Source organism: Cenococcum geophilum (genome assembly GCF_001692895.1).
Source record: "Cenococcum geophilum 1.58 unplaced genomic scaffold K441scaffold_46, whole genome shotgun sequence".
NCBI classification, from domain to species: domain Eukaryota; kingdom Fungi; phylum Ascomycota; class Dothideomycetes; order Gloniales; family Gloniaceae; genus Cenococcum; species Cenococcum geophilum.
In genome coordinates, this window is record NW_027137604.1 from 352270 (window position 1) to 373192 (window position 20923).

Sequence of the window (20923 nt, forward strand, 5' to 3'; positions counted from 1 at the left end):
TTTATAGCATATATAGAAGAAATCTTAGTAGAAAATATCGCTAGAATCTATATTAAAGAAGTATTTATAAAATATAGAGTATTAAGTAAGATTATATCGGATAGAGATCTAAGATTTATAGCAGCATTTTAGGAGGTATTCTTAGCAGAATAGGGGGTTTAAGTAGTAACTTCTACCGTATATTATCCGTAGATAAACAGTTAAATGGAAAGATTAAATTAAATACTAAAGTAGTATTTAAGACACTATATTAATTATATATAGAATAATTAGGTATTATTATTACTAGTTATATAGTTTATATATAATATAACACCCTAAGAAGAAATAGGAATATTACTATTTAAGGCGAATTATAGGTATAAGCTAAGAACATTATTATTACTATATTAAGTAAAGAAAATAAGTAGTATAGCTAAAGAAAGAATAGAGATACTAATAAATCTTTATATAAACCTTACGGAAACAGCTAAGGTGGTATAGTAGAGAATAAAAAAGTACTATAATGCTAAGAGATCTAAGGGACTAGATCTTAAGGAGGGAGATAAAGTATAGCTACTATATAAAAATTTTAAGAGTTAACAACTAAGTAAAAAATTAGACTAGGACCTTTTAAAATTACATAAAGAATTTTACTAGTTATATTTAAGTTAAACCTACTAGCTAAGATAAAGATCTACCCTATATAGTATATCGCGATACTAAAGCTAGCATATAGGAATGTTAAGCCACTAGTTTATAAAGTAGACACATATAGAGAATAGAAGGAAGATAAATAGCAAGTTTTAAAGATTATTAGCTATAAAGACGTTAATAATAAAATATAGTATAAAGTAAAGTAGATAGGCTATAATAAGACTACCTAAGAGCTATTAGAGAATTTAAAGAATACTATAGGAAAGGTATAGAAGTATTAAAAGAGAAAAGGTTAGGCAGTATTAATAAAGAAGGATTACTAAAAAATAAGTCACCTAAGGGGGACCCAGGAGGAGTACCTACTAAGGTACTTAGAGTTATTTTCTGCCCTATTAGAAGAGAATCCATTCTTTTATTACTAAGTTCCTATAAACCTTATTTTATAAGATTCTACTCCTTAAAACAAACCTTCTTATATACTTTCTTAAGATAAGTTAACCGAGTAAACGTAACCTACTAGGACTTAAAGGAGCGACATTAAACCTTAAGGGCCTAAGCGGTTTCCTTGGCGGATTAATAAAGTTTAGCGCGCGCTGCGGCCAACTTAGACTTAAGCTTTACAGTAGTAAATTAAATATAAAACCCTAAAATAAATTACTTAGGGAACTTAGAGACTATTAAAAGTAATAAAATATATACACTTAGTGTTAAAAACAGAGCGAATATTATAAGATAATTAGATATTTACTCTAGTGCACTTTAAATAAGAAGAGGGTTGTTAGGATAAGGGACTTATTAGCGTAATATAAACTAACCCCTCTTTTATATAACGAGAACACGGAGATAATATTATCTCACTAAGTAATAATATAGTAGCAATAGTGCGAGCACAACGTTGCGCTTATAAAGAAGGAGAGGCTTTAGGTATAATAAGTAATAATATTAACTAAATTAATTAGACGGATATTATACCTCTAATAAATAACTTAGAGATACTAGGAATCTTTAAGGACAAAAATAAAGAGGAGGGAGATAGTATTATGGACGCTTTAAGTATAATATTATAACTAATAATAATAATAATAATAATAATTCTTTAATTAACGTCTAATACGGATGCTATCTAGCCCCACGCAGACTACTCCGTATATAAGGGAAAAGTAATATTAACGGGAAAAAACCCTTGCTGCTAGGGGGGAGGAAAAACCCTATAAGCCACCTCAGTAGGATAAAAAACCCCAATTTGCCATGTCCGTCCATAGCGGCGGCCCTGCGGGTCTACGGCTACGTCCTATCCTCCTTAGATATTTAAACTTCTTAGAAACCACTACTTCCTTCTTTAGCTTACCCTAGCTAGGGTTCACTACGTCCCAGCTAGGCCTTACCAATTAATTGCCGTACTACTGTTTCCTATATCTTAGCCATCCCCTATATACTATTTCTTGTCTAACTATTGCCATATACGCTATACCTTCCCCCCCCTAGGGCCTATTAAAGGCATAAGGGGGATTTATCTATTTTAACCACCGTAATACTAATAAGCGAGCGGGATATTATATTGTATTTAGGTATCTTTTATGCCTAGGCCCCAGCTAGGCCCTTTCTAAGGGTTACCACTCCGTTAAAAGAAGATAGGGAAAACCGTAGGTCGCAATCCAGGCTACTAGGTAGTATTTGGTAGAAAAAACGGCGAGTAACCGCATGCTCCGCGGGCGATCGCCCTAGGGGTTAGGAGGGGCCGTATATTTACTCATTCGTCTACTTATTCGTTCGCGATCGCTCATTCGTTAATATAAGAGGTCGTTAATACTTTCTATTAGGGGTTAGGGGATGCTATTAAATGCTATATATCCACGTTGGATTATATAGGTGCCTTAATAGGAGAATAGCGTAGCTAAATTATAGAGGGCCATAGTAGTAGTTTTTAAGATCTCACTATCTAAAAAAATTTTACCACCGCCTATAACGCTTACAACTACGACCACTAGGTCCTATCGCACGCTATACGATGTCTCTGCGTTGGCTCTAAGTCTGAACTTTAAAGACCTAGGTTCGTAGCCGTCACCACGTATAGGTGCAGAGTCCGTTTTCGACGGCCTAATATTATAACTACTTAGAGAAAAATTAGAAGAAGCTAGTTAGTTAATAAGAGTACGGTTTAGGATAGAGCTAATAAAACCATATAATGAAGAATAGTAAGTAAGTTATATAATATTATACGCGGTATACGCAGTATATATAGTGTACGTTTACGTATAATATGTATAATACGTACCTTATGTATAAGAAGGATTTCTTAGGAGTACGGATATGTATTTAAGGACCCGCAGTCCCTACCTAAATAGTTCCTTCCTTATAGTAATTCTTAGAATATAATTAGAGTTAATCTGTTAAGCAACTACTCCACTAGTTATTATTACGTTATTGACTTCCTGTATTACCTACACACCTAGCCTATTAACGAGTCTACCGTAGTTCTTGCTACAAGGCTCCGTTATATTATTAGCTCTCGTTAATACCTTTAGCTGGCCAGTCTTTTGTATATAAGGCCTAATAGGCTAGCCATATTATATAAGGTAATGTTTGATTTTGTATATAGTAGTTTGACTAACGTGTAGCTGTTCTATAATAGTATCTAGCCGCCAACCTAATTTAAGCAGACGGACTATATCCGCGCGATGAGTAGGGTTAATATAAGGCACTACAACACTAGGAAACGCGTTAAGATAGGGCGAATAGCAGGGCGACGTTGGCTTTAACTTACTGACTGACGGCAGGGACGTTGTATGGACAATAAGGCGCGTTTAACGTGGAAATGGGCTATCTCACGGTTTTACACGTTGGGTTGGGTGCAAAAATTGGGGATCTGCATGCCAAGGATTCTCATTCGTTTTGCAACCGACTAATCGCTTTTAATGTTCCAGGATGTTTTGGCAAAGTTTGCACGGATCCTCGCTTAGAAGTCTGCCACCTCGTGCATAAGGACCGTGCACGAGGCGGCACTGACTTCTACATCCTTATCTTAATCGGTGGTAAAATGGGGTGCTTCCTTTCACTATCTTCACTGCACGTAACTCTCACCTTACCGGAAGACCGGAACCAGACAACTGCGAAATATGCTTCCAACCCCCATTTGATGGGATCTCCCAACTATTATCTTCGTTTCCACTTCTGAGCGTCTCAAAGGATTAGACATTATTTGGCTCCGGCTTTTAAGTTCACCGAAATGGAGCCAAAAGCATCTGCCTTCGTGCTTGGGCTAGCGCTCTGCTCCTCCGTATGTTTAAGATATCAGCCTCTATCAGAGTATTTTACTGATCCAGAAATCGAGAAACAGCCCGCATTGACACTCTCGTTCACGTACCCGTGATATTCTCACAAAGCGTTGTTCATACTGCACCCCCCAATATTCCTCACAGGCTCGTTTCTTTATTTCCCTGTTTCATAATACTACAAGTATTACGACCAGCATTGTTCAGTCTGTCCAGGTCATCAGCACTGCTACATGAAACTTGAGCCGCGCATTGTTTATAAGCTCCGAAGACTCAGCTGTATTGTGAAGACACTCGTCGCAGCATATAAGAGCTAATATTTCCCCGCAAATCAATATTACGGAAGCTGGGGAATTCACGGAGCTTGTTGTTTCACTGGTAACTGATTCCACATCGCAATTCACCAGACTCAACTAATCGATAAATCAGCAAGCCCGATTATCCTAGACTCTTCTTTCATATTTTCCTTTTCTAGATCTAAATATGGTTGAAGATTCTGTCCAGAAAGGCAAGCAACAGGAACCCGGAAACTCTCAAGCCGGAAATTCATCGATCCAGGAACAACTTCAACAGAACTCAATGATGGATCCCCGCAATGCTGAGATATCTAGTCACACCCTAGGCACGGATAGCGCACCGCGGTTGCTCCTCGTAAAATTTTCGCACGCAGAAAAGTGTGAGCACATTTTACACCCAGGTTCACTAACGCAAGTGTTGCGCTATTGTCCCCCTTGCGTTATAAAAGAAGACCTCGAAAACTTCAAATGTATTAAAGAGGTATTCGATGAGCATATTGAGAATCAGAAAACTAGGGGCAATGAATTTAATCGTATCCGAACCAAGCTTCGCCAGCGAAGACTAACATTAGCCAACGATGTCATCAGGTTCGAGAAGTGGGTCAGCTGCGAGACGAAGTGGGACAAAAGGAACCCTGGTGTAGATACCTCTAAGTGCCACTCTTCTTCTGCTGCACTTAAACTGGCTCGGGATGCGGCGGACGCCGCTGCCGCCGCCGAGCCTGGAATACCTGAGACGGAGTCGGCAAAGGAGGGCGCGAAAAAGAAAAAACAGAGTAAAAAGCAAAGAGTTATGTTCCATCCCTTCCAGCAACACCGGCCGGAATCGCAGTATCGTCCTCAAGCCTACTGGACCAGGAAGAACCAGGAGTACAAGCCTGGGCTTTACTCTAACCCGACTGGAGATGGCTGGCAAAACACAAGTTTTATGAATGATCTGGGGTATTACAACCGTGAGCGCAGGCTGTCTCGCGGGGAGAAGAACGCCTCTCGACGGAAGAAGATTGGTGATTTTTTTGGATTCGGGGTATCGGATCTTGATTCTACAAACCAAAGAAGAGGGCATGAGGAAGAGCTTATCGACACGTCCGATTCGGACGATGATATTGAGCAAGATTCTGAATCTGATGCAAGCTCTGATTCCGAGGACATTGAGACGACTATAAGGCGAGAGTCTGATCAAGATAACATTCTGGACGATATCGTCTTCGAAGCCTCAGATGACGGCTTGTATGACTTTGCGGAATACCGCCCTAATCCCCTTTGTCCTTTCCATTTACACACTCATTTTCCAAAGTGGGGAAAGGCATCCGTTAAAGAAACAGATCAAAAAGAGAACCATCAAGGAGTAAGCAAGCCTGGCTCATTGAGCGCCTTCACTTCCCGCACTTTAGACTCAAGTTCTGACTCAGCCCCAGATTGTCCAACAAGAGAACCATTTCCCGAGCCTGAATGGACCTTTGTTGGCTTTCCCCCAATCGAGTAATTGTATTATAGAAACTGCCACGGTTGCCATTCCCCTTGCTATACATAAGGCCAGGACGGCTCGAGAGCCCTTGCAAGGTTTAGCACCCTCGATATTAGCCATGCTTGTTAAACTTCGGAAGCCACCCCAGTCAGCTTTTTTCCTTAGCGGACACATGAAGCGTAAATGGCTTCACAAGGTTTCCCGTGATCAGTTTGACTCAGAAGGGAGGATGAAAAGGGATTGTATTTTACTAGCTTATAAAAATAAGCTTGATGAACTTGGCATTACAGAAGAGTATTGGAATTGGCTTTCTGTCAAAAACATAGACGACTGCACAGTGCCTAGACCTAGACAGGAATGGTTTTTGCAATAATGGAAATTTCTAATTAGACACTTTAATATATTCTTGTACAACGAGGGTATTGTACGCTCTTGTTAGCCTGCATGTGACTGAAGAGAAACCTTAACACTCTAAACATGCCTGATGCTAGGCGCATGATACCAATGGTTCAATCGATGTTTACGCTCCCATAACTCAGGGACAATATCAATAGAGCTAAACAGAAACCGTGAAAAACTCATCCGAAATAAGATCACACGAGCTCATCTAGTGTTGTGTTTCGTTATGGGATTTGGTTAAGGACTCGTTCATTAATATATATATATTTACAAGAGGCCGGTAAGACTTCTAACTGGAACGTATAAATATATAATCGATAGTGTCGAATGCAAGTCATAGGTGAGTCGAAGGTAAGTCGAGGGTAGAACGAGCTTTATATATTTAAAAGATAATTGCTTTCTAGCCTCTTTTATTTAGAGACTAATTACTAGTTCCTCTCTAAAGGAGAAGTGGCTTCCTTTATAATCCTTTTAAGATACTAGTAAACCTTTTACTCTTTATTTATCTAACTACTATCTTATCTAATATATACCTTTTAAAAAAGCCCGTTATATATAGTATATTATAAGAAAAGCTACTTATAATACGATAATACCTTAATAAGTGTTACAGCGACTTAGTTAATCAAGAATTTAGCACTATAATGTAACGAGCGTAAGTCTGTACAATTAGTAGTCTATTGACGCGGATATTAAGCTAAGGAGAAGAAGAATAGGTATATATAGGAGGGAGAGATATGCTATATACGTGTTAGGGGCCAAGCCTTTAGCCGCATCCCTAACTAGGTCCCTGATCTAGGTAACGCGCCTTAGCGCCGTCACAATAAGTATTTAGAGAAGAGATTTATTCGCCCTAGTTAATCTCCATTTACTTACCTATACCATTTATTAAAAAGCTAAAAGGAGGCCTAAGATTCTATATTAATTATTAAGCTTTAAACGTAATTATAATTTTAAACCAATATCTAATTCCTCTATTTTAAGGGACGCTTAACCGTTTAGCAAAGGTATAATATTTTATAAAGCTTAACGTAGTTACTACCTTTAATTAAATTCGCGTCTATAAAGGAGATAAGAAGTATACGGCTTTTTATCTATAATAGAGACTCTTTAAATATTTGGTAATACCGTTTAGTATAAAGAACGGTCCTAGTATATTTTAGTAATATAATAATAATACGCTTTATAGATTTCTTAGTATATTTATTACTACGTATATAAACGATATTTTAATCTACTTATCCTCGCTTTCTAAATATTAAAAATACGTCTAAATAGTTCTTAAACGCCTACGAGATATAGGCTTATAATATAATATTTAAAAATATATATTCTACGCGTTTAAATTTATATACCTAGGCTTAATTACGTCCTATAACGGAATTAGGATAAATTCTAAAAAGGTTACTATAATTATAAACTAGGAAAGTCCTCGTAATATATAAGATATTTAAGGATTTCTAGGATTTATAAACTTCTATTAATCCTTTATTAACTACTTTTTAGAGATCGCCTAACTATTAGTAAATTTAATGAAGAAAAATATAAGATTTAAATAGACCGCTAAATGCGAATAAGCTTTTAATAGCTTAAAATATTATTTTATAACTACTTTAATTCTTGCCTACTTTAACACTAACCTTAAATATATTATTAAAAATAACTAATTGTAAGAGGCCAGCCTGACCGGAACGTATGATTATCTAATCGACAGTGTCGCCGGTAAGTAGAAGGTAAGTCGAAGGTAAGTCGAAGGTAAGTTGAAGGTAGAATAAGTTTCACGTATTGAAGGACAAATGCTTCTGACCACTTCTATTCAGAGACTAATCGCTAGTTCTTCTCTAGAGGAGAACCAGCTTCCTATATGTTTCTTCCGAGACGCTAGTAAAACCTTTCGCCCCTAACCTGTCTGACTGTGTCTTCTGGAACATAGATGGGACATAGATGAAACCTCCTACCGTCTCATCGGATATGTACCTCTTGGGGGATTCCGTTACACTCTTCCAATTATATATTAAAGGGAGTATTATTATAATATAATAAGAATAGCGTACTATATCTAGTAGCCTTCCTCTTCTAAAAGCTTACCCCTACTAAATTAAACCATATATAAGGTAATAAGCTCCGTACCACTTAGCTATAGTATAAACTTATAAAAGGTAAGCAAGTAACTAGTAAGATACTAGGTATAGCTATATGGAATAATATATATAGGTAAGGTAACTTCGTTACCTAATACTATAAAATATATAATAAGGAACTATTTATAATTATTATATATTTTAAATAATGGTGTCTAGAACTTAAAGGATTATTATTGTCAATGCGTATATTAACGGACTATAAGAACCTATATTACTTTATAACTATAAAGTAATTAACGTATTACTAGATTTGCTATGCTAAATACCTCTTACGATTTAACTTTAAGATTATATACTAACCCGGAAGCTGGGTTAGAAGCCTAATATATTAATATAATAATTATAGGACTTGCCCGCGAACGCTTTAGATAAATTAATTATAAATTAAATACGAATTCTACTCCTTTCTAAATGTTTTAAAAAACTACGTCCTATATTTCTAAGCACGGAACTTAATAGAGATAGATTAGAAATTAATCCTTTATAAATAGTAAGGCTTTATATTTCTCGCAGCTAAATAGGTAAGGACGTAGTAAGTTAGTTTTCCACGATCATTCGTAGCCGTAATAGGTATATTAAGCTCGCTTAGTCTTCGGGCCATCCTTCTTAAACTTCTAGAAGGCGGCTACGACATTAGGATCCTTATTTCTACTACGTTTAGTAGATATATTAGCAGTAACAGAGCTTTTAAATTATTGGAAAGACAACGATTTGATTTAATAAGAGATGCGAGTATGTTTATACACTAATTAAAGGCTTAGGATTTTGATAGGTGTTAGTGACTATCTAATTCGGATATCCGCAAATCCACTCCTATATATGCCCCTTTTCTTAATTTCCTTTTTAGCTCCTCCCCTTTCCGCAGCTACCTACTATTACTATATTGGGCATAGTAACTACTCTACTAGGCCTGGCTACTACTATATTAGGCATGGTACTGGCGCTCTTGGAGCTCCGAAGCCTCGAAATCCATTCCACGCCACTAAAAAAATTAGCAGATCGGCCCCAACTATCCGCGCCAAAAATGCTCTGATCCAAATAGATCACTAGCAGATATTTATGAACGACTCTTACTTATTGTTTTCTCTGGCAATGAATGGGCCTCTCTTTATATGGCGGGCTAACTAAAGGTTTTGGGGTGCGAGAGGCTCATTCCCCGTAAGCCCTTTTTCCTTTAGAAGAGCTGCCCGGTCATCCAGAAATGCTTGGTACGGCGCTTTCGGGACCGTTTTCTCGTCGTTCTCCCATACTTGATATCCAACCTGCTCCCATACTTGAAGTTGCCGGGTGAGATTAGCACTTGGTTTGACCTTCTGCTTCGTCTGAACAAATGCCAGAATGTCCTCTCGCTTAGCGCTATACTTGCGCATGAGATATGCAATGATGACAGTCGGAGAACGCGATATTCCCAGATCGCAGTGGATCAATACCGCCTCTGAAGATGCGGCGTTTGGCTTAACACTTAGTTCGGCCTCATGTTCGATCGGTAGAGTGGACGATAACTGCAGGGCTGAAGAAGCCATCTTGTCGATGAAGTCGCAGATGTCGCTCATATGAACTAGAAGGTCCTGGGTCGACGAATCCACACACTGAACCCATTTGTGACGATATTCTGGAATCCCCGCTTCCCTTGTGGTGCCATTCCACCATACCCATCGAGCGTTAGTGAGTGAAACTATGGCGTTGATCCGATTCTCTCGAAGCATTTCTCGCTTGTGTGAGGCCTCGACATTCCCAAGGAAGAGACCGGGGACAATCTCCCTCATCCGGGCTGTGTGGGCCATTTTCCACTTCTTATTCCTTTCCTCTTGCCTCTTTATATCTGCCTCTCCCTCCTTTTTCTCCCCTGTCTCTTCCTCATCCCTTCTTTCGTCTTTTCCTTGAACATTTTGTCCTCTTCCCTCAAAGTGCTCATTCCCCATGCTGGTGGAGGATTCTAGTGATGCCTCTGTCGATTCTCGTCTATTTTGACCAGCGTGGAGTCTGCAAAACCGTTGCGTTCTGTACTCCGTAGCTGAGAAGGGGAGAGCAAGAATGTTTCTGTGCTCCGTCTAACTATTTAGCGGGAACGTCCATGNGGTCTGCCGGATGATGTACGGTAGCCAAGATATGCAAAAGGCAACGACATAAAATAATTTAGGCTGGACTTCCACAGCGCCAAATGCTTCGATAGCTTTCAATATGGGCAAAGGTACAGTTTTCAGTCTCCATTACAGTCCTTAAATAAGCTTGGTTTCAATTTCTACGTTTGAGACGCTAACTCCAGGAACCACAGGCACGGATAGGCTCTATATAACGCACTCGGAATGGTCCTCTGAAGACGCCTACGGCACCAGTACGGGTGCTGGCGTCTCGAAATCCAAAGCCGTCGGAGCCTCCTTCAAGCGCCTTCCGTTCAACTTCTGCGCCGTCTCCCTCCAGCCCTTCACCGACCCCGTCTGCACCTCCACCGGCACTATCTTCGACCTCACGCACATCCTCACATGGCTGCAGAAGCACAACACCAACCCCGTGGACGGCACGCCACTGAAGCGCGCAGATCTGATTGCGCTACATTTCGCAAAAAATGAGGACGGCGAGCACGTCGACCCGGTGACATACAAAGTGTTCACGGACAACACACACATCGTCGCGCTGAAGAACACCGGCAACGTCTTCGCATGGGACACGGTGGAGCGGCTGAACATCAAGGCGAAGAACTGGTGCGACCTCGTCAGCGACGACGAGTTCTCGCGCAAGGACATCATCACGCTGCAGGACCCGCAGAACATCGCCGCGCGGGACCTCAGCGCGTTCCAGCACGTCAAGGACGGCGTGACGGCCCACGAGCCCGCGGATGCCGCGACGAGCAACGTCAACGCCGACGCGCTGGGCAGTGCGGCGAAGGTGCTGCGGGCCAAGGAGGCAGTAGCCAAGGCGCGGCTGCAGCGCGAGCAGAAAGCGCAAGCTGCGCAGAGCGGCGCGAAAGCGCTCACGGCATCGCGAAACGGCGGCGGGCCGCAGTCCTCGCTCCAGCCCAGCAAGCCCATCCCCTACAACGCGGCGCAGCACACGACGGGCAAGGCGGCAGCCTCATTTACCAGTACGGGCCTGACGCCGCACACGTCGGGCGAGCGCGCGCTGCTGTCCGATGAGGACTACATGTTGCGGCCGCGACGCATGAAGCAGAAGGGCTACGCGCGGCTCTCCACGTCGCTGGGCGACCTGAACGTCGAACTGCTGCCCGAGCACGCCCCGCGCGCCGTGTGGAACTTCGTCCAGCTGGCCAAGAAGGGCTACTACCGCGACACGCTGTTCCACCGCAACATCCGCAACTTCATGATCCAGGGCGGCGACCCGACCGGCACCGGCAAGGGCGGCCAGAGCGTGTGGGGGAAGCCGTTCAATGATGAGCTTGAGGGTCCCATGGTGCATAATACCAGGGGCATTATTAGCATGGCGAATAAAGGGAAGAACAGCAATACAAGCCAGTTTTTTATTCTTTATAGGCCTGCACCACATTTGGATCGGAAGCATACCGTTTTTGGGAAGGTAGTTGGGGGGCTGGATACGACGCTTAAGGCATTGGAAAATGCGGAGACGGATGAGGGAAATAAACCTGTGGAGGATATTAAGCTTCTGGATGTCGTCGTGTTTGTGGATCCGTTTGAGGAGTTTGCGAAGGAGAGGGTGGAGAAGGAGGGAAGGGAGAGGGAAGAGGAGGAAATTAGGAGGCAGGGGGGTAGGGAGGATGAGCGGACAACGTGGACGGGGAAGAGGATTCGGGCTGATGGGAAGGTTGAGGGCACATCTGGGGAGAGCGTTGGAGTTGGGAAGTATTTAAAAGCAACAATTCAGGGGGAGGGAGGTGGTGGAGCGAAGGTTGAAGATGAGATTATGGGAGACTGGGAGGAGATCGAGGAGCCTGTTAAGAAAAAGGTCAAATCTGGGGGGTTTGGGAATTTCGATAATTGGTAAATATTATTCAGGGACTTCAGCGACGGCGTTACGGTGTATGAGTCCCAAGGCGTTGAAAGCCTGGAAGTGTATATGGGCCACTCATCATCTTATGCTTGAAGTTTACACGGCGATTCTTGGGCCATGATATCCGGTATACAAAATAATCGACATTGCATACACTACATTCTATGTTCGCTGAATAGAACCGGTACGCATCTCTCCTGACTGATCTGATCTAGATTGTATATCTTAAGATAGAGCTCCTCATTTCCGCCGGACCTCTCCTTAGCCTACGAGCTTTAATTGACCTACGCCCGGGTTCCCTAGTCTTCCATTTAGGGCCACTACACTAACAGTAATTGCAGCTCCCTAATGCCAAACAACCCAAAGACGTCGTAAGCATGCTAAACGAACGACATCAATTGATAGTGTCTGAAAAGGGTATTCTATACCATCTAACGCCGCCCCTATTCTCGGGCCTGAAGTCATGTTCATATCATGAGTTCGTTCCTTCATCATGACACCTCCAGCGGTCTCACATTCTCAAACTCCTCGTCCTCAGGCCTCTCTACCAGCTCCGGATCCTCATCCAACGTCTCCCTCTCCGTCATCGTCTCCCCTCTCGTCGCCTCCTCATACCACTGATTCGTCGCCCACTCCACCACCAACTCCTTCGCGTTCTCACTCATGCCATAATACCCCGGATTATTCCGCGGCTCAAACATACCCATATGAGCCCACGTCTCCGTCGTTGCCTTATCATTAACCGTCGGGAGAAAAAATTGCTTCAGCTCCCCCTTCGGTATATTGCAGAACGTGCGATCCGCCCCCAGCACACCCGCGCTCCAGCTCGGCTTGCCCTTAGTCTCCACGGCCAGGCCCAGACACGTGTACATGTTCATGAACCCGACGCGCTGACCCTCAGACAGTTCCGCAACCGCAACAACCCGGCGCTTCATCTCCTCGCCGCGCGCCAGCGCCCCGACGAACTCCAGATGCGACCCGACCCACGACCAGCCCTCGCTCAGCGTGTCGCGCTTCATGTAGGCCGCCGCACCGCCCGCGGCGACGGCGCCCGCAGCCCCGGCGAACAGCGCGACGCGCCCGTACCGCTGCCACAGCGGCGCGGCAGCCGCGTCGGCGTTGACGTCGTTCACGGCCTGCGACGCCGTCTCGGGCGCTGGCAGCATGCGGCTCGCGCGCACCGCGCTCTCCTCGGCCGTGGCGGCGGGCTTGGCGCCCCAGCCGAACGCGCTGGCGACGTTGCTATACGCCGCGTAGGCCGCGTTGGCCGTGTTCCAGTGGCCTTCGGCACCGTGGGCCACGACGCCGGGGGCGATGCCCAGGTACGGCGTGTCGAAGGCGAGGATGCCCTGGATGTAGGGGAACATGAGCAGCGAGGGGTCGGGGAGGGAGGCGTCGGACGAGGAGACAGATGGACTGTGGATGGGCTGCTCGTTAATGATTGAGAGGAGGGTTTCGGCGGCCACGATGCCGCCCATCGAGTGGCCGATCAGGATGGTGCGCACGCATGGGTCGACGGTGGGGGATGGGGTGCAGTTGGCGACTTCAAGGTCGATGACCTTGTTTTGGAGCCTACGGGTATTAGTTGCTTGGTGGGTGAGATCGGTAGGTGGAGTGTGGGGGGTTCGGAGAGGCTTTTGGTGACCAATTGCAGAATGGAGCTTGGGCTTTGTAATACGAATGTGTTCCCGGTATGAAGTGGGCTGTAGACTTTTGAAAGACACTTGAGACACTTGAGAGCGAGGGGTCTTCCGCGGACACTGCCACGGAATGATGTATGTGTGAAGTCGACATACCATTCCTTGAACCTAGCCACACACTCGTGTAAATCTCCCCTGGTCTCAAACTTCGGATATGTTATCGCGAGAACTGTGACCTTCGGGAGAGCATGCTGCAGAATGGCCTTCAAGTGTGAAGGGAAGCCGGCAAAGGTGTCGTCGCCGCCCTAGGAACATAGCCATGGTCAACCACGAGCTCTGGAAAGTGGGGTCTTTATAGTAGATTCTGAAGTTGGAGGAGGGTAAAACTAACCTTGAACCCGTGGATGAAGCATAGCAGCAGCGTCTTCTTCATTCTGGGCCTGAACTGTGTTCCTGCATGGTAGTCACAAGAGCTTCGCGAGCTGAGGCTTGAGGTCGATCCAAGCGATTACGTGGGAAGGACGTGGGTTTGCGCTTGCGAGATAGCTTCTCGCTTGTGACTGGCCGATTTGAAAGTGAGATACTGAAGGGCTTGGAGACTCTTTAGGTGTCACAGCATCGTTACAGAGCATTTATCACTGCTCTATATCGTTTTCTGCTTCCTATTCGTCTAGGGAAATAAAGGGTTTTAGATTCTAGATCGACAGTTATCCCTTAACCCGCCGAAATTCGTCCACTCAGTATCGATAAGAACCAACCAATAATATCAATGCAATGAATCGTCGTGATTAGAAATATGAAGCCGTTGTAAAATCGGGCAGCGGCCACGGCCCTGGTGGCGAGCTTTTAGCGACCCGGTTTGGTTGAACGCTATATTGAGTCGGCTAAACAAGGTCTATATCATTGGATGTACGATTGGAAGGCATATTTAATAGTATTGTATTGATTAAATCTACTTAGTGTTCCGCACGGACCATATGCTTGGTGGACGTCAGCGGGTTAAGAGATACGCGCTTAAGAATCCTACATTATCATAGGCCAGCTATCAGCGGAATGCTCACGTGCATATATTTTCAGTCTAATCAAATTTAAAACCTCTGCGAACTCCCGAAAAAAACCGCCCTTATAATATTCTTTACATATTGGAATCTACTGTAGGAAGTGCTAATCATCAGTCCGGTTTAAGCGACCGGATCTACGAGCACCTGCCACCGTATTACAAAGCGATACGGAACTAATGGCGGATATGCATAAGGAACTCTCATGCACGCCCTTATACCTTATCATCAGAGCGGGAACAACCTATGATATTCAAGATGAATCTTGCTAATCTCAAAGAGTTCATGATTACCCGAGGCATCCAGTAGAAAACTGTGGATGACTAACATGCAAACAGAAGACTTCAGCCAATTAAAACATAAAACGACCAATAGATTGCCTCCATATCCAGAAACGTAGGTACGGCCGTTCTTTGGCTTTATGCACGCCGAGCATGAGAGAGGGGTTGCTGCACTTTAGTGGTGGTGGGGCTTGGAGGGGGCTTGGAGGGGTCCTGCAAACCCATGATGAAAGAACTGCAGTTAATAACCACCCCGACAGCTTGCTAATGTATAAAGGAACATAGCACTGCTTGTTCAAGAATCTGGATAGCAATTCTTTTCGCTTCTGCAAAAGTTCTAATAAAAACCTCCTTTGCTTTCAAGTTGTTTTGAGTTATCTAGACAATGGCTCCAAACATTCCAAAGAGCTGCAAAGCCTGCGTCATTGAGAAGGCAGGCGCGCCTTGGACCATCAAAGAAGTTCCTGTCGAAGAACCCAAGCACGGAGAGATCCTCATCAAGGTCCATGCTTGCGGTGTCTGCCATAGTGATGTGGGCGTGCAGCAGGGTCATTTTGGACCAATGTAACATGCTCAAACCAGAGTTCTGAATCGAGCTGGTCGAACTGACTGGCTTTATAGCATTCAATACCCGATAATCCCAGGCCACGAATTAATTGGAACAATTGTGGCAGTCGGTCCAGGAGAGAGCAGGTGGCAAGTTGGCGATAAGGTTGGCGGCCCATGGCACGGAGGCCATGACGGAGTATGCAAGGCGTGCAATCGTGGTTTGTTCCAGATGTGCCAAAACGAGCAAATCAATGGCGTTTCCCGGAATGGTGGATGTTAGTATAGCTACCTCGTCCCAAGGGTGAGCTGTTGACTTTCATTAGACGCGGAGTACTGCACCCTTCGCACTGAGGCCGCCGTTCGCATCCCCCCCGACGCCGATCCTGCACAATACGCCCCTCTTCTCTGCGCGGGTATCACCGTCTTCAACGGCATTCGTAAGATGAACATTACCGCGGGTGATATTGTTGCAGTGCAAGGTCTCGGAGGCTTAGGACATCTCGCCATTCAGTATGCACGGAAGATGGGCTACCGTACTGTCGCGCTTTCCAGCAGTGACGCGAAGAGGGATTTCGCGATGAAACTTGGAGCCACAGATTACGTCGACAACAGTAAGGAAGACAGTGCTGAAGCCCTCCAAAAAATGGGCGGGGCGTCTTTGGTCGTGGTTACAGCGCCAAATCCTAAGATCATGGAAAATCTAGTCAAAGCATGCGGTCCATGTGGCAAGATTCTGATTCTCTCTAGTGAGACGGCCAAATAACAATCCCAGCCGTGTGAAATGCAGGATTCTAACATTGACATTGCGTAGCTCTCGGCGAGGTGTCCGTGGACACCGGTGTGATGATTCACTACGGCATCTCAGTTCACGGATGGCCTTCTGGCCACGCCCTTGACAGCGAGGAAGCAATCGCATTTGCTGAACGGCAGGGCGTCGAATGCTTGATTGAGAAATTTCCGTTTGACAAAGTCGAGGATGCGGTTGAACACATGATGAGCGGGAAAGTGCGCTTCAGAAGCGTGTTGATTATGGACTAGATTGAGAGTGGTGCAGAAGCTGATGCAGAGACGAGAATGAAATTGATTGACTGATTCCGAATGAAGCTGAAATCTGCAACTTACCTCTTTCGTTCGAGCCCTTTAAGATGTCGTCCTATTATATGGCAGCGCGCCATCAAGATGTTGCCTCTCGCGTCCTAGACTCGGCGGCGGTGCTCCTCAGCGGTGCTCCTCGGCGTTACTCGGCGGTGCTCCTCAGCAATGCTCCTTAGCAATGCTCCCCAACACCCGCTAAATCCCACGGCGAGAATTTTCTTGAGGATATGAGCCATGGACCGCGAAGAAGATAAAGTGCAGCCTCTCTTTTTTTAGCTGTAGAGCAGCGTATATGCATGGTGCTGACGGATTATGCTTCATTATGCGCGTTAAGCGGTGTTCCCAGACTCTGGGCTTGCGGGGGCCTCGATGGGGTCAAACCAGCAGATGCAGGTGCTGGGCTCACGGGCCAATGTGATGTCAAGCTGAGCAGGGCCTGGGTAGCGCCCCAGGGCCTCGGTGTTTCATCGACCCAGCGCTGCAACGAATGCTGCAAAGATCCTCTCTCTCCAAGTTCATCATTTGGAAACGTGAGATATCCCGGCCCGAAACAGTCTGATGGGCGCGACTGATGGGCGCCAAAAACATGTCACAAAGCTAATCTCCCCCATAACTGTCTTGCACCGACCTGATAGACCCTCGGCCTTCCTCACTTGCTCCCCCACCAAAGAGTCATCACCGGCCGCCCGCTATGGCAAGAACCGTCCGCCCTTTTCCCACCAAACTACACCGCTGAGTGTGATCTCCTCTACTTCAACCTCTCTTCCAGCTCCCTTGCAGGCCTGGTGCCGCATTTCCTCGCAGTGTCTCGTCTCCTTTGCAGACGCTGTTTCAGCCCTTATTGCTTGTGTTTCGTGCACGAACTGTCGCTCACTTGTCCAAGACAACTGCCGTTGTTCCCCGTCCGGCTGTCCAGGCCAGACCGACCGCACACCAACATCATCACGACCAAATCCAAGGGTGTTGTTAGGTTTGAGTTCTAGAGACATCCTGCGAAGGCCCAAAAGTTAACCCAACTGATCCACCTACCTGCACCCACCTGCGCCTACTAGCATCCACCTACCAGCATCCTCCTCGTTCATTGCAGTATACTCAAGCCCAGCACATCTCATCGACACATCCGAGCCGTTCCGGAACGCCTATACACAAAATTTCCTTAGGGATCAATAGTTCTTGTCTTTGATCATTTTCTGCTGGGCAGCAGCGTTTGTCGCTTTTCAATTACTTCCACAACAGAGCGGCATATCTCACGATGCGTATACCACACAACACACAGCAAGCCGTTACGCTGTTTCTCCCCCTCTGGGCAACCGCTGCCACCGCTATCTCCCTGTCAAACTTTACGCCTCGCATCAATGACCTCCCGTCCGCCTGCAACACCGTCTACACACAAACAATCCCAGGATGCCAAGTATCCGACTTCTCAACAAACGCACAATGCTCAAAAGCCTGCATAAATGGACTGGTTCAAATCAGCGCTGAGGTGAATTCGCAGTGCGCGAACGCAGACGTGTCCGAGACCTCGATCATTGGCGTATTCCTGCTGGGCCAAGGCATCCCGGCGCTCTGCAACATCCAAGTGACGACGGCTCCTGCAACCACACAGGTGAAGAGCACAGCGGCGCCGTCATCGTCAGCAGTGCCATCATCGTCAGCAGCGCAGAAATCGAGCGCCGGAATCATCATGGATACATCGAGCTCACCTATCATGAGCTCCACGCTGGTCACCTCTGCCGTCGCCTCATCAACACCACCGGCAGTTTCATCTGCACCGGAAAGCTCAACACTGTCTTCTGCCGAGGTGCAGAGCTCAGTCAAGGCGTCCTCAACCTCAGCAACGTTCTCACTAGCATCTAGCACCAAGTCAGCTGCATCGACCAAGACGTCCACGATACAGAAATCCAACCCCAACAGCGGCGGCGGCAGTCCCTTCGACGTGCAAGCCGTCGGCAACTCAAGCCCCGACTCCAACGCCCCGCGCTGGCTAGCAGGCACCGCAGCCCTTTTCCTCATCACCCTTTTCATGATTCCCTAGCCATTCTAGCACCCGGCCGCCCGCAGCGGGCTCCGGATCTTGTACAATTCTATACTTTCCTTGAATGATGCTTGTATTGGGTAGGCACTTGGCGTTGGGCTTTCTTTCCTTCACTTTGCATGGCGTTTATGCGAGCGGCTCAACCCTCGCTCCGCTACTGGCATACTGCATCCTTCGTCTGACTGGTCGGCGAAGCTAATGACTGATTGGAAAAACGTTGAGGGGCGAGTGATATGATGTATGATGAAGTAGTATTTGTGGCTGTGAATGTTCGCAAGGACATCGAGATGGATGAATCCGATGGGATTCCATGTACAGAGACGTGGAAAATGAAGAAAACAAATTCGAAACAGATTTATATTATTTCTCGTTTGATCTATGGGTGCCATGTTTTGTGCATGACTTCCGGAATCCCTGCTATCGAGAGTAAGGGGCATCCCTACTCCTTCACGACACCTCCTATGGAGGATGGTTCAGAACACACCGCATCCTTTCATGATTGTCTGCCCGAATTTTCCAAAACCCCAAAGACAAACGTTTCGGTGGCCTTCAGGAACCCATGATTTAGAATCATGTCATAGGTACACGACGGCACCACATGTAATTTCCGATCAAAAAGAGATGTTTCACCATCAAACGCAAAAGGAAGAGTGATAGTACCACGTGAACGTATGGTCTTGGTAGGTAGACGAACGGGTACACGCTCGCTGGAGTCAAGTGGAAGGCTGTTTTGTTGGATAAAATCGGCAGGAATTATATCCAGATCAGACCCAGAATCGGCGAGAGCGGACACTGGTATGTTATATATTTTGCCGGAGATGGATAACTCCAATCGATCTCCGTTTGGCCATAACATCTAATTATCTAGTAAATAAACATTCTCTCCTGGGGTGAACTATACCTACACTCCCAATTCGTGGGTGCTCTCAAGCCGCCGTGAGCCGTGCCTTCAACCTTCCCAAACTCCAACACAAGGCTATTTCTACCCCCCAGCTACTACCTCAGTTACTACATGGACCACTGGAGCACTCAGAAAGCAAATAAAGAAACCAGTGTCTGGCACAATGTTCATTACGCTGCTAAACATAAGTATTTCTAAGGTCACTAACTACCGTAAACGGATCCAAGAACCGAAGGCCGCTATCAGCAAACCAAACAAGAGGGAAAGGTTAAGGGGCGTCAGATGCAGCATCGGTCTGCGACCATGCCTCAGAATCAGATAGTCATTACAAGAGGTGAGATAGTCAATCTACGCCGCACACCAGACTAAATAACGCAGGCCTACGGTGGTCAAACATGGTCATTGTGAGTATATTAGCGAACATGGTTGCGAGAGCTTTGTAGACAGGGTCAATCCACCCATTGCCACCAACACGGTGTCAGTCCGCCCTCCTAACTTCCTCCTCGCTCCTATGGCGCTGTCCAAGGAAAAATCCGCAAGCTGTGGGAAGCTCAAGGAGGTGAGGTGTTAATCCCTTACAACGTTGAAATGGGCCCTGCGGTTATCGATAAGGGACTAGCCAATCGGAGAACCTGGTTCAATGCAAGTGCCCAATTAAATCCAGTAGCGAACTCTCCAACGTTGTAAGGGATAAGAAGGATGGCTTAGTCGTGGCAAGCCGTGTTCCACCTAAAGCCTCTTCATGCCAAAGCCTCCTCGTCTTACTTTGGCCTCTCCATGGATGCTGCGGACACCGAACCGTCCGGAGGCGCGTCGTGATGACTTTGCCGCTGTTGCGGCTTGGATGGCGCGCGATCCGGACAGCGAAATGTTCGTTACAGGAAGTTCGATGAATTGAGTACGCGCACCCTATTAACTCTCCAAAGCGAGTTGATTGAACTAGAAGTGAGGCTAGAGGAGTGAGACGAAGAGACCAGGCGAGGTACAGACATGGGACTAAAGCAGTCTGCACGCACATGGGAGACGTTTAGCAAGAACGCCTCAGTTAGAGACGCAGAGAAAGCGAGAATGGAATTAATCAAAGATATCCATCTGAAATTTTTACAGTACCGTTAGCGCTTATACCTTCTCAAAAAGCTAACGACGGGCAGACAGGACGTTACTCATCCAAAACCAGATCGCGAAT

General features: G+C 45.7%; 8 protein-coding genes across 8 annotated transcripts; 5 read left to right on the forward strand and 3 right to left on the reverse strand.

Moving 5' to 3' along the window:
- Positions 1–4391: 4391 nt before the first annotated feature.
- K441DRAFT_680183 (uncharacterized protein) lies at positions 4392–6045 on the forward strand (the record flags this gene model as incomplete). The annotated part of the gene is made up of 2 exons (XM_067651349.1): positions 4392–5552; positions 5623–6045. 2 exons carry the CDS (start codon positions 4392–4394, stop codon positions 6043–6045), a joined length of 1584 nt encoding a protein of 527 aa, XP_067500055.1.
- A 2898-nt stretch (positions 6046–8943) lies between these two features.
- Positions 8944–10231, reverse strand: K441DRAFT_665838 (putative dual specificity phosphatase Yvh1). Its single transcript, XM_067649557.1, has one exon. The coding sequence runs from the start codon at positions 10135–10137 to the stop codon at positions 9340–9342; it is 798 nt and encodes a 265-aa protein (XP_067500056.1). The 5' UTR covers positions 10138–10231; the 3' UTR covers positions 8944–9339.
- Positions 10232–10396: 165 nt separating this feature from the next.
- Positions 10397–12172, forward strand: K441DRAFT_680185 (uncharacterized protein; the record flags this gene model as incomplete). The annotated part of the gene is made up of 2 exons (XM_067651350.1): positions 10397–10406; positions 10491–12172. 2 exons carry the CDS (start codon positions 10397–10399, stop codon positions 12170–12172), a joined length of 1692 nt encoding a protein of 563 aa, XP_067500057.1.
- A 497-nt stretch (positions 12173–12669) lies between these two features.
- On the reverse strand, positions 12670–14251 carry K441DRAFT_689329 (uncharacterized protein; the record flags this gene model as incomplete). Its single annotated transcript, XM_067652285.1, has 3 exons — positions 12670–13750; positions 13975–14123; positions 14210–14251. 3 exons carry the CDS (start codon positions 14249–14251, stop codon positions 12670–12672), a joined length of 1272 nt encoding a protein of 423 aa, XP_067500058.1.
- Positions 14252–15108: 857 nt separating this feature from the next.
- Positions 15109–16861, forward strand: K441DRAFT_698972 (alcohol dehydrogenase). The gene is made up of 4 exons (XM_067653111.1): positions 15109–15721; positions 15779–15981; positions 16030–16452; positions 16518–16861. Exons 1-4 carry the CDS (start codon positions 15543–15545, stop codon positions 16742–16744), a joined length of 1032 nt encoding a protein of 343 aa, XP_067500059.1. The 5' UTR covers positions 15109–15542; the 3' UTR covers positions 16745–16861.
- A 436-nt stretch (positions 16862–17297) lies between these two features.
- K441DRAFT_236194 (uncharacterized protein) lies at positions 17298–17933 on the forward strand. The gene has a single exon (XM_067640677.1). The coding sequence runs from the start codon at positions 17360–17362 to the stop codon at positions 17810–17812; it is 453 nt and encodes a 150-aa protein (XP_067500060.1). The 5' UTR covers positions 17298–17359; the 3' UTR covers positions 17813–17933.
- Positions 17920–19083, forward strand: K441DRAFT_236201 (uncharacterized protein). The gene has a single exon (XM_067640678.1). The coding sequence runs from the start codon at positions 18054–18056 to the stop codon at positions 18834–18836; it is 783 nt and encodes a 260-aa protein (XP_067500061.1). The 5' UTR covers positions 17920–18053; the 3' UTR covers positions 18837–19083.
- K441DRAFT_236190 (uncharacterized protein) lies at positions 19084–19796 on the reverse strand. The gene has a single exon (XM_067640676.1). The coding sequence runs from the start codon at positions 19690–19692 to the stop codon at positions 19330–19332; it is 363 nt and encodes a 120-aa protein (XP_067500062.1). The 5' UTR covers positions 19693–19796; the 3' UTR covers positions 19084–19329.
- Positions 19797–20923: the final 1127 nt, after the last annotated feature.

Coding starts and splice junctions, on each gene's coding strand:
- K441DRAFT_665838 (XM_067649557.1), bottom strand. CDS start 10,137: ATGGGGAATGAGCACTTTGAGGGAAGAGGACAAAATGTTCAAGGAAAA.
- K441DRAFT_698972 (XM_067653111.1), top strand. CDS start 15,543: ATGGCTCCAAACATTCCAAAGAGCTGCAAAGCCTGCGTCATTGAGAAG. Junction 15,722..15,778: donor CAGGGTCATTTTGGACCAAT/GTAACATGCTCA, acceptor CTGGCTTTATAG/CATTCAATACCCGATAATCC. Junction 16,453..16,517: donor CAAGATTCTGATTCTCTCTA/GTGAGACGGCCA, acceptor GACATTGCGTAG/CTCTCGGCGAGGTGTCCGTG.
- K441DRAFT_236194 (XM_067640677.1), top strand. CDS start 17,360: ATGGGCGCGACTGATGGGCGCCAAAAACATGTCACAAAGCTAATCTCC.
- K441DRAFT_236201 (XM_067640678.1), top strand. CDS start 18,054: ATGCGTATACCACACAACACACAGCAAGCCGTTACGCTGTTTCTCCCC.
- K441DRAFT_236190 (XM_067640676.1), bottom strand. CDS start 19,692: ATGTTATGGCCAAACGGAGATCGATTGGAGTTATCCATCTCCGGCAAA.